This window comes from Nothoprocta perdicaria, unplaced genomic scaffold (genome assembly GCF_003342845.1).
Source record: "Nothoprocta perdicaria isolate Ctin4 unplaced genomic scaffold, notPer1 scaffold_372, whole genome shotgun sequence".
Taxonomy (NCBI): Eukaryota; Metazoa; Chordata; class Aves; order Tinamiformes; family Tinamidae; genus Nothoprocta; species Nothoprocta perdicaria.
This window is the reverse complement of record NW_020455613.1, coordinates 159,837-175,537: the sequence shown is the minus strand read 5'-3', so window position 1 is coordinate 175,537 and position 15,701 is coordinate 159,837. Positions and strand designations below refer to the sequence as shown.

Here is a 15,701-nt window from a genome sequence, read left to right as displayed (position 1 = left end):
TCCCCCGGCTGCGCGCGCCCCGCTAGCACCTAGATTAGCCGCTTGCGTACTCGCTTAGCAAGAGCCGCCACCGAACGGCGCACGAGCCCCCGGCGGCGCCGGAGCCCGGCCGCCGCGCATGCCGCCACCCGCACCTCGCCGAGAGCCGCCGCTTCCCCGCCATGCAGGTACGGATTCTTTCTACCGTTTGCCTTGCTGGAGATTCTACTACACTCTGATTTTTTTATTCTATGGGTTTCTATAAAAAAAACCAAAAACCAACATGGAGTTGCCGTCAAGACGTGACAGCCGGAGCGGGCGCGCGGCGGGGGCCGTGGCTGCGGGACGCGCCGGCCTGGCCCCGGGGCCGCCTGGTCGCGCTCCGCGAGCGTTCGAGGACGTTACGGAACCGCATCTACCCGCCAAAGGCCTAGCTCCGCTGGGCACTTTATTTTTAAAAATGCTCTTTTGTTGACTGAAATGTGAGGATACTCAAATAAAGGCAGAACGACCGCGTTTGAGGCCTGCCCTGCGGGGCTTTGCTCCCGCGGCCCCGGCCCTGCTCCCCAGCCCTGCTCCGGGAAGCCGGGACGGATCCCCGCTCCAGGGGGCTGGGACGGATCCCTGCTCCGGGGGCTCCTCCAGCCCCTACCTGCAACCTGCTGCTCCCGCACCCACTGCTTCCCCCCGTCCCCTCCTCGGCCCGGGGTGCCCCCGGCTCCTTCGCGCCCCCCGGGCCGCGCTCGGCACCGTCCTCACGGGGCTGATCCAGCTCCCCGCAGCGCCCGGCGCCGTGCCCAAGCGCCGTGCCGGGGGGCTCCCGCGCAGGCCGGGCAGGGAGCGCGTTGGCTACCACTTTATTGAGACGAAGGTTACAAGCCGCGTTACCGCTAAAGTGCATTCTCAGTCACCGTGGAGGAACCACAGACACAGGGCTGGCGCGGGGCGGATGCGGCGGGCGGCGTGGACAGGACAGGGCTGGGGAGCACCGGGCTCCAAGGGCACAGCCTGGGACCAGCCCTTCTGCCCGAGGGCCCCCAGGCTACAGGTGGAGAAGGTGCAATTTAAAGTGCTTGGTTTTTTTTTTTTTTAAACCCTTTTTCTTTGTTTGCATGGGATGCTAAGGCCAAACCCCATCTCAACCGAGAACATTTCCCCTTTTCTCCCTGGAGCCAGTGACCAGAGCGCGAGAAACCCCTTTGTTAGGAGCCCCCCTACTTAGGAGGCCCCCTCCTCCCCGCTCAGCCGGTGAGATCTGTCGAGCCCTGCTCGAGCCCAGCTAAGCAGCGCCCAGGAGCTGCTGCCAGCAGGGAGGCCCGGAGCCCCAGGGGATCTGCTCCCACAGATCCAGAAGTGTCCAAGGGGAAACTCGTTCCTCTGCTGCTTGCAGCAAATCCTCTCTCCTGTTCTTTGTCTCTGAGCAGCTCTGATCAGCTCCTACCAAAAGTGACTTTTTGCATAGTACTGCTCGTAGCCCCATGGCTGATGCCACACGGACTCGCTGGCAGCAGCTGTGGGGCCAGCGACTGCTGTGGCCACACGTGCAGGCGCGGGGCCAAGTCTCTGCATTTCCAACCACGTCCCTGTGGCCTCAGCGACAGGATGAAACGTGCAGCAGGAGGCAGCAGAGGCCCAGGGCCTCCACGCTCGGCCCTCTGCACCTTGGGGCAGGTGCTCCCTTCACCTGCTCTTCTTCCAGCCGCTGGTGGAAAGTGGAAAGAGCCTCTGAGAGCTCCTGGCAGGTCCTTCTCCAGGCCCCAGTCACCTCGGTCCACATCAAGGCAGTGTCCAGCCCCGGAGGCCACCGACAGCATCAGGCTCTGGTGCCTGCGCCACCTCAGGGCTGGGCAAAACTGCCCCCGGTGGGTGCAGCCACCTCACGCTCCGTGCCCGAGCAGCCCTGGCCCGTGTCGGGATGGAATGTAGCACTGGTGACACACAGCAATGGGAACACTGGCAGCAGTCATGTAAGCGTGAAGCAAACATGGCATTGCTTAGAGGTGCAGCAGCGAGGGGTGCCGGGGCCACCCAGCACCGGGCCTAGATGATATCCGTCTCCCTCTCTATGCCAACATACTTCAAGGCATCTGCCTGGCTGTACCTGTAGGACAGGAAAATCACGGCTGCTGTCACCATCTCCTGTGCTCCCTGTAAGCGTGTGCACATATTTACAGACATAAAACAGTCTCCACCCCCACAGCACAACCCCCGTGTCACCTGTAGTCAAAGAAGAGCTCCTCTCCCGCCTGGATGGCCCTCTTGGCGAAGATTCCTATCCGATGGTCTCCATTCACCATCACAACTGCAACCAGAGAGGTGGGATCAGAGACGTGCAGCCCTCCAGCGCAGGCTGGGAAGCCACACGCGCTTTCCCCATGCCACGGCGACCTGCCCACCTCCAGGCCACAGTACCCAAGTGCCTGCCTAGCACGGACAGGGCACCTCTGTGGGGAGCAGCTACATGCCCCGCCGGCAGCGGCCACCTCTCTCTGCGGAGCCAGGGCCACGGCAGAGCTGGGCAGGGCCCTCAGCAGCACAGATGTGATTTGTGCAGAGAGAAGGAAAATTCGTCCACGTCTTTGAAGTCCTGCTGCTCTTCTGGACTCAAGGAGACTCAGGACCTTGGCGAGTCCTCTGCATTCCCAGAGCTAAGCAGGATTCCAAGACATTGTTTTACCTAACAGCATCTGCCCGGGAAGGGATATCTCACCTTTGGCATAGCAATTGGGGTTCACAGAGTGGTTGGCAAAGCGGATTTTATTTCCTTTGCGTGTGGCATCAACAACAAAATCTGTTGAAATAAAAACAGAACTCTCTGGTATCCTGCAAAGACAAGGCTGCTACACCTGTGACAGATGGGCAGACCCACGTGCCCACCCACCAGCCTCCCAAACGGTGGGTACGGGCAGGAAGCGCAGGCATCTCCCACCCGCTCCCTCAGGCATCACCCAAGTTACCGTTGTTGAGGTTGAAGAGGAAGCTCGACATGTACTTGTCATAGACCTTGCCTCGCCGGTCGGCCTCATCCTGTGAAATAAGCTGGAGAAGGAGACTGCTCTGAGGGGGATTCAGTGGCTGAGGGCACAGCAAGGACCTCTGTGTGGAATAATAGCTCCTGGAAATATCCTCCTGCCCTCCCACACTCATGAGGATTCAGGGAGGCTCAGAGGGAGCAGAGTTTGGCTGCTGGCCTCCCAGACAGCAACACGGATCGGGGGACACTCCCCTGTGGTAGAAGAGCTAGACATGTTGAGGTGCCTCCCAAAACAGAATAGCAAACAAAATTCAATCCCAAACCCTGTCAGTGTGAGCCCTTTGGCCAGACCACAGCTGACCTGGGTAAGATATGACCCCCTCGAGCAGAGGCTGAGAAGCACCCGTGCTAAGCACCCAATCACACTCCTAATTGCACAGCACAGCAGCCCCAGCAAGCGCTCCCAAAGGGCAGCGGCACTCACCTCACCGCAGTACTCAGAGATAAATTCATTCTTCTGCACGGATTCTTTGATGAACGTCCCCCAGCCAGCCACATCAGAGGGTGCCAGCAGCAAATGCTAGAGCCAGGATGACATGAAGATGGTCAGGGTCTGCAGGGCTGCCACCTCGCGCAGCACGAGCAGCCCAGGCGCTGGCAAGCTGCACGTCCTGGCGCCAGAGCGGTGCCCGGGAGCAACCGTGCCATGTTGCCTGCTATGCTCCTCATCCCAGTATCACCATGTCAAATATTTTAGGAGAAATAAAATGGGAGTAAGTACATATCCTTCTTGCTTATGTAATTCTCTCTCTATTTGCACATTCTTAACCCAAGCTCCCAAGTAGATGCTATAGAAACACGGGCAGAGCAGCTTCTCTGCCCACATTCCCTCCCTCTTAGGCGGCCGTGGGCAGCCCACCCACCCGCTGAGAGATGAATTCATCACCAGGCTTGAAGCAGCCCTGGCCCTGCCACTGCAGAGCTGCTGCCAGTACCTTTTTGAGCCCCCGCTGGATGCTGCAGTTCTTGCAGGAGACCACCTTGCAGTCCCAGTGCTCGGAGGCCCCGCAGGTGAGGCAGAGGTCCGGGTCGCACTCCCGCACTGCCAGGTAGCACGGGCACTGCTTGGTGTTGCACTGCGTTTTGCAGCGGCACCCTGGAAAGCGGTTCTGACCTGCACAACAACCCACAGATGAGGGGGTTTTCTTCAGAGTACAAACAGGACGTCGCTGCCCAAAAGGAAGCTTCACGTGGACCAAGTCACACACACAGCAGGTTCTTGGGACCACGTGTGCACCATGACCAGCAGCCACCTCGGTAACACGACGAAGGTGCCTGCGAGCTTGGAACACACTTTACATCCCACTGCTCTGGGCCCTGAGTCACCCTCCCGCTTCCCCGAGGCGCCACGACAGGGCTCGCTTAAAAAAAAATGCACCGGGACAGACAACGTGAAGCAGCCAGAACACCCAGCTGATGACAGCAATAAATCACAGAAACAAGCAATAAATCATGGGAACATTCTCTGTGCAAAGGAGCTGGGACACACACACGCCAAAAAATAAGTATCTGACAAAAAAATATAACCTATCTCATCAGTATAGACAAGTTTGGAGCCTGAGTTGGTGCTCTGCCACGTTACAGTCCCTACAGACCCCAAGCTGCATTCTAACCCTTAGGCAATTGACCCTCAGAAGCCCTCGTGATGTGGGTAAGCGCTGCTGTCTCCATCCCAGGAGTGGGAATGCAGCTTCCTCAGCAAGGAAGGGCGACTGTGGCAGAGCAGGGACCCAGCTCGCTTCCTCATTCCAGCCACACACCTTCCCTTCAGCAAGTCAGCAGCATCACAGATGGCTTGGTGATGCTGCATACAGACATGAAGACAAGCACTCTCCAATGAGAGAATGTGTTTCCTGCTCCTGTAAATCACGGGCAGCACAGAACATACACTTTCCCTCAAGCTCTCACTTCGACCTTAGCAGACTGCTAATCAAACTGCTGCAGATGGAGCACAGAGCAGTGATGTGAATGCAAAAACAATATAAGCCGTTGGCAAGTCCCACGTCTACACTCTCCCTCTGGTCTTTGTCAGAGGGCTGGCTGTTATCACACGTGATAGTCTCAGGTTTTTTCTTACAGTCAGGGTTGCACTGGCAGAACTTCTCACAGAAATTCTGGGTCATGATGCAAGGACAGGAGCTGTCACAGGGGTGTTCAGGGTGGTCACAGGGCTGGTAGTTGTACACCTGGGTAGGTGAGTTATCTAGAAATAGAGCAGAAATGCCATGATTCAGGAGCAGAAACATTTCAGAGCAAGATGCCCCAGGCTCTGGAGCAGGGAGCGTGCAAGTTCTCCTTTGTCCTGCAGAGGGCAGGGAGCCCAGCAGCAATGCAGCAGACACCGGGGTGTGATTACTAACCCATGACACATGTCCGCTTCGCCCGCGCACAGCCCGTTTTGCACAGGGACTGCACGCCAAGCCTCGGCCTCCCCTAGGAGGGGAGCAGGGCTGGACTGCACGTACTGCCCCAGCAGGAACACTGGCACAGCGGCGGTTCACGTGGAAGCGCCGCAGCCGAGCTCGTCCCGCCGCAGCCAAGCGGGGCCGGCGGAGGGGAGCCGCTCTCCTCCCTCCACGCTGCCGCAGCTGGAGCTGCCAGGCCGCAGGGAAGGGCTCCACTCTCCCGTGGTGGAAGTCAGAACCCGAGAACTGGATTCCCGGGGTGCGCGGCCGTGTAGACAACTCACAGCACAGCCACAGCCAACGCTACCTTTCTTCAGCTGAATCTTCCTGCAGTGCGCAGCCCACAGCCTGAAAGGGAAGCAGAGGGAGTGTCTGAGGGGAAGGCACGGGCTTCCAGGAGGAACGTGCAGCCAAGACTGACTGTTCCCGACATTGCCGCAGCGCAGCGGCTGCAGAGAGGAGCTTCCAGTGACTCTGACAGCTTCATGCATTAATAACTACCAGACAGCCAGAGAAGTAGGAAAACAGGAGAACGACACAGCTAGAACAGAAGTTACTTAAGGTGAGCGCTAAAGCAGGATAGTATCCTGGAACAGCACAGCAGCTGGATAGACTGGGACCAGAACAAAAAAATAAAGTAGGTTGCGAGTCGGGGAGCTTAGAGGAGGCCACCGTTAGGGTAATAGGACTGGTCCTCTCGCAGCACTGGGCCCAGGCAGCCACCACGCTGCCCTCTCCTCCAGAGAGAAGCCCGTGGGCACCAACCCACCCAGCTTGCTAAGTAGGGCAGCCACACCAGGGACCCCGGCCAGTTCCCAGCACAAGCAGCCCTGTGTGACACTAGGAAGCGGGTGCAGATGGGAGCCAGATGGGGATTACCAGGAACACTTTGGCACAGAAAGCAGTGGATCTGGTTGCACTTTAAGAACAAAACAAGCTTGTCCAACACTTGCCTGTGCTTCCTTTTCTTCTTCTGGGATGGATTCATTAATTCGTTTGTTGGCAGTTTTGTTATAAGTGATTCTTTCACCGCAAACTGAAAGACCTACCAAAAAACAACAGAAGCAAAAAGAAGAATAAAGTTCAGGGCACTCGAGTCATTTTTATCTAAAGCATGAGCAGAGAGAGCACAAGGAAGCAGGCGCAAGAGGCCTCCCGCTGACTGGACCAAAAGTGGGGCAGTGCTGCTCCCAATTTCACTGGAACAGGGGTCATTACTAATTGTGCTTGGAAAAGACGACCCTCCACCTTGCCAGAGCCAAGCCTCAGAGAGGGCACCCTGGAGAATCCAACAGCACTGCACATGTGCAGGGCTATTCCGTGAGCAGCAGCAGTTTGCAAAATAAAAGGCTGCAGCAGAACGAGGCTGGTGGCAGTCGCTGTTTTCACCATCCCCAGCACCTGCATCCAACAGAAAACCCCGCCTTGCACTGATGCAGCACATTCCCCAAGGTGATTTGTGGCAGAGAAGATTAAAAAATAAATACAAACAGCAAGCAGTGGCAAAGGCCTCCTTCTGTCCTTGGGCCACGTGCTGCAGCGCCTGCCTTGTGCCCTCCCAAGCAAGCCAGGCCGTACCTGTTTGCACGTCTTGGTTCCCAGCAGCCTGGCGATGGAGCAGAAGTTGTTGAAGTAGGTGCCGTGGAACACGCGGAAGAGCGACTCCTCGGCGCCCGTCCACTCGACGGGCTCCTGCGGCGTCTCCACCGCGAAGAGCTGGGACGAGGCAGGGCTCAGCTTCTGCTTGGTGGGCGTCTGGCAGCGGGAGTTGGCCTCTGGCGGGAAACGCGGGCGTTAGGATAATGCAAGGGAGAAGACCCCCTCGCTGCCGGAGCTGGCTGGGACAGCAGCCCCTCCGGAGGCGCCAGGTCCAGCCTGCCTCGCTGCCTCGTCCCACACGTCCCGACAGCGGCGCAGGGACAGCCCCACGCACGGCAGCCTCCACCTCGCAGTCCTGCCTCCAGCCTGGGGCCTCGCTCTGGACGGTGGTACTGGCCCTCTGGAGCCAAAAAGGCACCGTGTCACCTTCCCACTCGGAGACCCAGAGTCACGGAGCCTCCGAAGCAGGACAGCAGCCGCAGGGACAGTCTGAGGATGAGGAAGCTGTTCCCTGCTCTCCTGTTTGAGGCCTCAGCCCACAGGCATGTGTAGCCAGCATGGTGGAGGCCTGGGAGCACCCCGGGCAGCAGCAGCAGCTCGGGCCTCATCCGCTGCACAGAGGCCGGGGGAAGCGGTCGCTACGTGTCCATGGCCAAGCACTCGCCTCGACAGCTCCCAGGCCGCTGCTCTTGGTGCCTTGGCACGTCCAAAGGCACAGACTGGCCCTGCCTGGGCAGCCTGCCCTGCTGGGGGCACTTTCCTCACGTGCAGCCGGGGGGAAGACTCGGAGCTAAGAGCTCTTGGAGCTCCCAGCAAAGCGCTTGCTCTGCTTGACAACATGCCCTGTTCCAGCAAGAGCAGAACTCCCGCAGCAGCAAAGGGCAGAGCCCCGTGTCCCTCATGTTTATTCAAGGCCAGCTGTAAACACCAGCTCTGTTACTCCGTGAACTCCACACCCCCGGTGCACAGACCGAGAGGCAAGAAAGAGGGAGCCCCAGTCACAACGGTGCCCGTTTGCTGCTTCTGCTCGTGCTGCTACACGGGAGAGGGGTATCTCTAGAACGGCATCATACCCGAGGAACTAGAGGCCCACTCATTGCCTGTGTCTCTGTCGCTGTCTCCCTCCCTCGTCTCAGCAACCGTGGACGCCAGCGTGTTGGAGCAGGAGGCGCTCACCACATGGTGCCTCCGGCGGCGCCGGCCTGAGCACTTGGACCTGGGGTTGTGCAGCGCCGCAAACTCCTTGGCTCCTTCCTGCAAAGAGAGCACAACCCAGCACGAGGTGGGTGGCACAGAGCTGGCACATAGGCTTGGGAGAAGGCCTGCCACCAAAAGAAGGCAGCCATTTGTAACTGGAAAGGCCCTGCCAGCTGCCTGCCACACACATTTCTGCTTGGCTTCCTTCTGCCTCGCTGCCCGGTAAGAACTGGCTCCCTGTCCAGCTCCAATCCCCCTTCTCCACCTTTTGCCTTGGCAGCCTGGCAGGGAAGTGCTTCTGGTCTACTCTGCTGCAGCCCTGCAGACATGTGATGAGGTGTCCAGCATCTCAGCCAGACAACCAGTGGTGACACCATGAAGTGCACCAGTCTCCCTGCAACCAGGTCACCATATCTTTAGTGTGGTTCTCATCCCTGAGAAACATTGCTAGGTTATACCCCTAAAAGAACATTTTTAAAACTGTTAGAGCCATCCCACATATAGTAGTCTCCTTCCACCCATTTTTAACCTGGGTTTCATTTTTTAAACCCAGCACTGAGTCCAGAGAAGTCATTTAGCATCATAACTTCCCATAATTTGCTTGCTATGAGAATAGTCTTTGCTGAGAATTTGCCAAGGAAGGTTTCAAGCAAGGTTCATCCTTTACTTGCTGCTCCACCTGAATCGCTTAAAGATTAGGACTAGTTCTGAAAACCACCAAAGTTGCACTAAGGCCTCAAAGCTCTGCAGCAAAGCTGGCCAGGCCCACGTCTCTCATGGTCCCAGGAGGAGGGATGCAGAAACGTACCAGCCAGAGGAAGCAGTCTGCCCCGCAAGGGTCTGGCTCAATCTTGGTCTCTCTGTTCTTTCGTTTGTACACATTAGGAGTAGCATGAAAAGCTGGGAAAAAAATAGTTATCTTTACTGCTAGCATCCTCCCACAAGAGGTTCCCCCATGCAGCACAGGACAGGGACAACACTAGATGAATGAAGGAAAGAGGCTGCACTGGGGGACTGATGCTGTCCCAAAATCCCAGAGTGGCTGAGGTTGGAAGGGATGTCTAGAGATCATCTAGTGCAACCCCCTGCTCCAGCAGGGACACCCAGTTGCATCCAGGAGGGTTTTGAAGACCTCCAGAGAAGACAACTCCCCAGCCTCCCTGGGCAGCCTGTGCCAGGGCTCTGGCACCCTCACAGTGAAGAAGTTCCTCCTCACATGGAGATGGAACTGCCTGTGTTGCAGCTTGCACCCACTGCCCCTTGTCCTGTCACTGGGCACCACTGAGAAGAGCTTGGCCTCTTCCTCCCTACATTCCCCCTTCATTTACTTACAGATATCTTAGCCTCTCAACCTTCTCTTCTCCAGAGAAAACAGGCCCAGCTCACTCGGTCTCTCCTCATACGAGAGATGTTAAAGTCCCTTAAGCATCTTGGTTGCCCTCCGCTGGACCCTCTCTAGAAGCATCACGTCCCTCTTATACTGGAGAGCCCAGAACTGCACTGTTCCCAGTGCTACAGGAGAAGCTCTCCTAAGAGCAGAGGACAGTGGCCTAGGACCACTTGACCCCCTCTACTCCAACGGCTCAGCAGCCAATGCAGAACATTTGGAAAGGACAGGCAGCTGGAAAAAGATTTGTGTTTATATTGAAACAAAAAGACTATGCAGTCATAATATTCTATCTTTTAAGAAATTATTCACAGGAGAGAGTCTTATGACTTTCCAAGAAAGCCCGTAGACCTGGGAAGCCGCAGGCCAAACAGTTAACCAGTATCCATGAGGTTTTGGCAGGGAAAACCACGGGAATATGACTAAGATGAAGCTGTAACTTCCAATGAGGCAATAAAGAAAAAACGAATGTAACATTCATGCCTTCCCCTGAGAAGCTCCTGCAAAATAAGAGTACAGTCTAGTCGTGGCCGTATGTCTGCCACAGACTGCCAAGAGGCTCCAGTCCAGTGTGCTGAGCCACTGTGAGGCAAAAAGGACTGACACACAGACTGGTTTACCATCCACCTGGGGAAAGCAGTGGAATTGCGTTTGCAAATGGTTTTTTGGCCCCTGACAGCCCCTGAAGGCTGCACTGCCAAAGGCCAGAGAGGCATCACCCTCTAAGGACTGCAGCAGGGCCGCTAAGCACCGCACAGAGAAGCGTAAAGCACAGAAAAGAGGGAAGAGAAAGGGGGCTCTCGGGCCGCACGCAGAGGAGACTGAACTTACGATGCAGAAAACAGTCGTATTTGAAGCAGCGCCGGCAGAAGAGCGTGTGGAAGGAGTGCAGGGATTGCTCCCGCTGCACCGACTTTGCACAGGGGCCATCGATGTTGGGGGTGCACTGCGGGGGCAGCACATTGGGGTCAGAGACTTCCGTAAGCTCTCGGTACCTATTGGAAAACAAAAACACTGAGCATAGAACCACAGAATCATAGAATGCTTAAGGTTGGAAGGGACCTCAGAGATCATCTAGTCCAACCCCCCTGCTCACGCAGGGTCACCTAGAGCACGGGGCACAGGCTGCATCCAAGTGGGTTTGGAAGATCTCCAGAGAAGGAGCCTCCACAGCCTCTCTGGGCAGCCTGTGCCAGGGCTCTGGCACCCTCACTGGTAAGAAATTTTTTAAGTTCTTGTGGAACTTTTGGTGCTTCAGTTTGTGGCCTCTTGTCCTCTCACTGGCCACCACTATCTATGGCCAAAGATATGCATGCTTTCTTATTTTGGGAAGCATTACAGGGTTATACATACTACTACAGATCGGTATGACCCTGTCTTAGACACTTTGAGGCTAAACTGAACTAGTTGTCAAAAAAATCTTTCTGCTCAAGACACTCCCCAGCACATTACTTTCCAAAGCCACAGAGCTCTGCTTTTCAGTCAAAGCAGCATTTTGGTTTTGTTTTTTTTTCAGTGAAATACAGACTTTAATTGCTGTTCACAGTTGTAACAGACAATTTAAATGGAGCTCTTCTACCTCTCTTTCATGTCATCCGGGAAGCCATATTCAGGAAACATGGAAGAAATCGCAGTGAAGATCATGTCATTTGGAAAGCGCTTCTTAGAACACTTTTTGTTACCTAAGAAAAGGAAAGAAAAAGAGACAATTCCTCAGTTAAGCTGGACTTGAGCATCACAGAAGATGCCTTTCCTTTTCCAGAGAGAGAGATTCTAGTAGGTGTATATTTTAAGAGATAGAAATGCAATCACATATACAATGAATAAGCCTTATTTGTGCTGCAATTAGGTTAAGGCATTTCCAGATACAGTACACTCCACCACTTCCTGAGCAAAGTAGCATAATGTATTTATGGAATTACCAACCATGTTTTCTAACAGAGTATTACCACTTATTTGTACCAAAACAGGATGAGACTAAATAGGAAACCTCTGTCAAATGTCAGGAGAGACCTAGAGAGAGAAAGGACTCTACTCAGGTTGGACTTTATTACTGGATGATTATTCTTTATTAACTTAGCAAAGTGCTAAAAAGAGGAGGTGATGACCGTAGAATACAAATTTATAGACATTTTTGTATTTCTGCATTTACAAAAGGTCCTGTTGTTTTTGTTATTCATATCACTGTGAGCCAAAGTAAAAGAAGCAGCCACCAGTCAGCGCTCCTGAGGGCAGGCAGGACACAGGAAAACCCCACAAACAGCTTCTTCTAGGCAACATAAACTCCAGATGGCACAAGAGAGGAAAGAGGAACACAAGTACATGGAAAATGGGGCCAGAAGGGATTTGAAAAGGTCGCCTGATCCATCTTCCTGTCCTACAGCACAGTGAGACCTGCCTACAGGACTACTGGCAGCTGACTGCCAGACCTGCACTTTAAAACCTGCAACTCTTAAGTTTTTGCACTGCCTTCCCTGGGAAGCTGCTGGAGCTTCTTCCTGGAGCACTGCTCTGCTAATCTTACCATTAACTGGCTTTCCAGATGTCTCATCTTAATTCATCCCTGCTACAGTTCAAGCTGGTGACTTTTATTCTGTCCACAGGGGAGAGTGAGAACAACTTTCTCTTTTCAATTACTTTCCCCAAACTTGCCACTTTGGCTGCTACCTTTAATGACACCTTAGTAGTCAAAATAGTGATGGCAGGAGAGCACTGCCCAGTTACCCAGGGAGGCAGCGGGACATGACCAACACTGCCACAGCTTCTGTGGCCAAACCCACCTTCTGCCGCGACTCGTTTCCTTTTCCTTGTGACTGGCAGCTCCTCCTTCCCGTCCTCCTGCTTCACCTCAGGATCGTTGTGTCCTTCCTCTTCCTCATCCGAGTACTGATTCAAGGCGTTCACCAGCTCCAGGAACACAGCATCGCTGATGAGCACGGATCCTGAAATCATTTCTGAAACACAGCAGTCAGCACCATCACCTCGCACCGTCTAGCCAGAGGACGATGTTAGTGACTAGAACCTTAGTAATTCTGCAAGACAGGAGTGAGGAAGAACTGATCTTAATGCAACAGACCTAACACAGGGGTGAATCATTTTTAATTATTCAATGATTATTCTCTTCACAGATGTTCATTAAAGAAGTCAGCTAAAGAAAGGCCACCACAGAGTGTTCTGTATGGCCTTCCTCCCTCTAGGCAGAGCCTTATGATAGGCTAGGTAGCTCTGTAAGAAAACACACTGGCTTTTCATCTCTGTAAAGCCCAAATTAAGTCTTAGCTAGGATTACAAGTGAAATAATTGTTGGGCTCCTCCTACCCTCTAACACACTTGTCTACATCCCAGAACAAGCCTGGGAATCCTTGCAAACAAGAGTGTCTGCTCCAGAGCATCCCAGGCCCAGAAGAGAGCAGGATATCAAAAGGCAGGACTGTGTCTGTGAAAACTAGAAGAGCAGGCAAGTTCCTGCTTCTCTACTCTCAGAGAAAAGCTGGTTACTGCTGCCACCTTTTGACTTCTTAACTGCTTTGATAACATATTTGCAAGAGTCTGGACCATTCTGTGTGTTCTTGGTCCCAGGTTACCTTCCTCTCCATGAACTTTCCCATCATAGTTATTAATAAGCTCTTCGATGAAGGTTTCGTCTTCTTCCTTCACCTCGTCTCCCATGTAAGGGATATTGCACAGAACGGTTTCATCCTCCACCTGCCAAGAGATTGGACACAATTCAGTAACAGAGCACTTGCCGATTCCCTGTGGGGCTGCGTCTCTAAGGCTGCTCCTGTCCATTTGCACGTGCAGACAACACAATGCTGAGCAAGGTCCAGCCTCCCCAGGCAAAGTTTCAGATGTCTCCTCACGGACAGTTCATTGTTACCCTATGCCGAGAGCGTAACTCTGACCCAAAAAAGCACATTTTGCTTAAAAGGGAACACTTATCACACCAAGGCTAACTCAGAAGCAGAGAAGTGGCCAATAATAATACACAGCCCAAAACGGCAGAGAGATTGTGAAGAGAACTTGCTGAAAGGCCAAACGGTGACTCGTTCCCAGGCGGGACACAGCTCCTGCATTACCAACACTCTTGCATCACGACTGCTCTTGCCACACAACGAGCTCTCTGTGGCTCAGGGGAGTCCTGCATCTTGCAGAAATACACTCCCCCAGATCAGAACAGGGGCAGGTTAGGCACAGACTAGCTCTCTGTTTAGCACATCATCTTAACAGGGCAGCCAGGAAGGACGGAGCGGGGCTGCGACACCAGAAGCTGTAGGAGATCATTCACTGCACCGCGTGATCAAGGAACTAACCCTCAGGAGCATCCCTGCAAAGGGGGCAGCAGGGTAACCCAGTCACAAGGATAGGATCTACCTGCCCAGAAATAAAACTCTTCATTTCAAGTGGAAGAAAAATCCAATTAAGAAATGAAATATTCACACTTTGGATCCTGTGAAGTAACAGTGACCTATCAAGATGTCAGGTATAAAGGAGAGACTACAAAGGCAAGCTAGCCTGCCAAGAAAGCTCTTGTGTAGAATTCAGCAAAACAAGCAACTAAAATAGTACTTTCCATGATCTCTTGAGCAGACACGGTTTGGAACACGTGGACTGAATAAGCTATAATCGCTCCACAGCTGTGTAGTGATTACACATTAATCTCTCAAAGACCTTGCACCAAAGCACTTTCTTACATACCATGAAATTCTGCTGAAGAGGGGACCAGGAATACATAATAGGCACCAATGCCACTGTGTTCAGGGTTCTCATGTAGAGCGTCTGACTTGGAAATCCTGGAAAAATGCTCTCAACAGTGCACTGGAATATAATCAAAGAGAGGGACAGTGAGGGAACAACCCCTGCAGGCACAGCCAGGAGGAAATCCCGCTGGAAGACAAACACGCTAAGCCCTGGGCTTGCTCACGCTGAGGCCTTGATTCTAAAACCTTTTGTTTTTACAATATGGGAAAGAACCAGGCCCAGTCTGATAGTGACATCTGGCAACACAAAGCAGAAAGATTAAGGATCTTCAAGCCCCCTGCAAAGCTGCAGTTCCAGGCAGCATCTGTTGCTGCTGTGCTGCTTTCGCTCTCTGCTCTGTACCTGCTTCAGGAAAGGGTGTCCGCTGACCGGCTTCATTAACTGCACGGGTTGGACTCGAAGCTTCTTCCAGTCTTCATTGAGAATTTGAGTTTTTTCATGAACTTTCACAAAATTGGCCACAAACAGAGCCTGCAATGAGAGAAAGACATACTCGAAATGTTAAAATGCGCTAGGATTACAAACTAACATGCAAGATTCAGGCAATATCCTTTCAGCTAGAACCACCCTCATAATGTCTTTACCTTAGCTCCCATATTTGCCTGAAATCTCTTGAGCTGACGAAGACGCATATATTCTGACTTGACTTTTCTTTTCCAGTATATAATGCACTTGGATGTTGCAGGAGCAGTGATTTCCATTTTTCTATATAAAGAGAGGGGGGAAAAAAAAAATCAAATAATGGGGATCTTAATCTTATAAACAAGTGATATTAAAAGAAATCCATGCGGATTTTAAACGCGCCATAGACTCTGACCACCAAAAAAATAATTACATAAATCTGCGCTAGTCCTATTTAAGGAATAATTACAGTAAATTGCTCGGAAAAGCCGGGAGAGCTTTTGCACAGAAGAAGATGCTCTACCCTAAGCAAGCTTACAGGGATGCAGCTGCTCATGCCCGTGGGGACCGCGGCGAATCCCCTGCGGGACGAAGCGTTTTTGGGTGTTGCCGTGTTCTCCCGGTGCCCCGGGCAGGCGGAAAAACACGACGACCTCAGCAGCGCGGCCGCACCCGGCGCTCGCTTTCCCACACGGACACGGCGCCAGGAAAGGCCGCTGCTCTTGTCGCTGTTTACGTTTGTTCTCGGAAGCTTCCCGCATGAGGGGCAATGCGGAGGCCTGCGGCTTCCCCCGCGATGGCCCCGAACGCCCCGCGGTGCCCCAAACGCCACCGGGTCCACGCGGGGCCCCCCCGTGCCCGGCGGCGGCCCCGAGCGCCTCGCGCTCCGCACGGCCGGGGATCCGCTCCGGGCCGCCCTTCCTGCCCTCCCGCTGCAGCC

The 15,701-nt window shown here is 53.8% G+C and overlaps 1 protein-coding gene across 1 annotated transcript; it reads right to left on the bottom strand.

The window, feature by feature from the left end:
- Nucleotides 1–1,103: 1,103 nt before the first annotated feature.
- EZH1 (enhancer of zeste 1 polycomb repressive complex 2 subunit) lies at nt 1,104–15,363 on the bottom strand. The gene is made up of 20 exons (XM_026044612.1): nt 15,300–15,363; nt 14,944–15,064; nt 14,702–14,830; nt 14,297–14,416; nt 13,186–13,306; nt 12,382–12,555; nt 11,181–11,283; nt 10,433–10,596; nt 9,023–9,114; nt 8,091–8,271; nt 6,997–7,193; nt 6,372–6,463; nt 5,726–5,766; nt 5,091–5,216; nt 3,949–4,127; nt 3,438–3,533; nt 2,937–3,018; nt 2,690–2,770; nt 2,197–2,281; nt 1,104–2,080 (listed from the first exon to the last, which is right to left on the bottom strand). Exons 2-20 carry the CDS (start codon nt 15,058–15,060, stop codon nt 2,020–2,022), a joined length of 2,241 nt encoding a protein of 746 aa, XP_025900397.1. The 5' UTR covers nt 15,061–15,064; nt 15,300–15,363; the 3' UTR covers nt 1,104–2,019.
- Between the last annotated feature and the right edge of the window lie 338 nt (nt 15,364–15,701).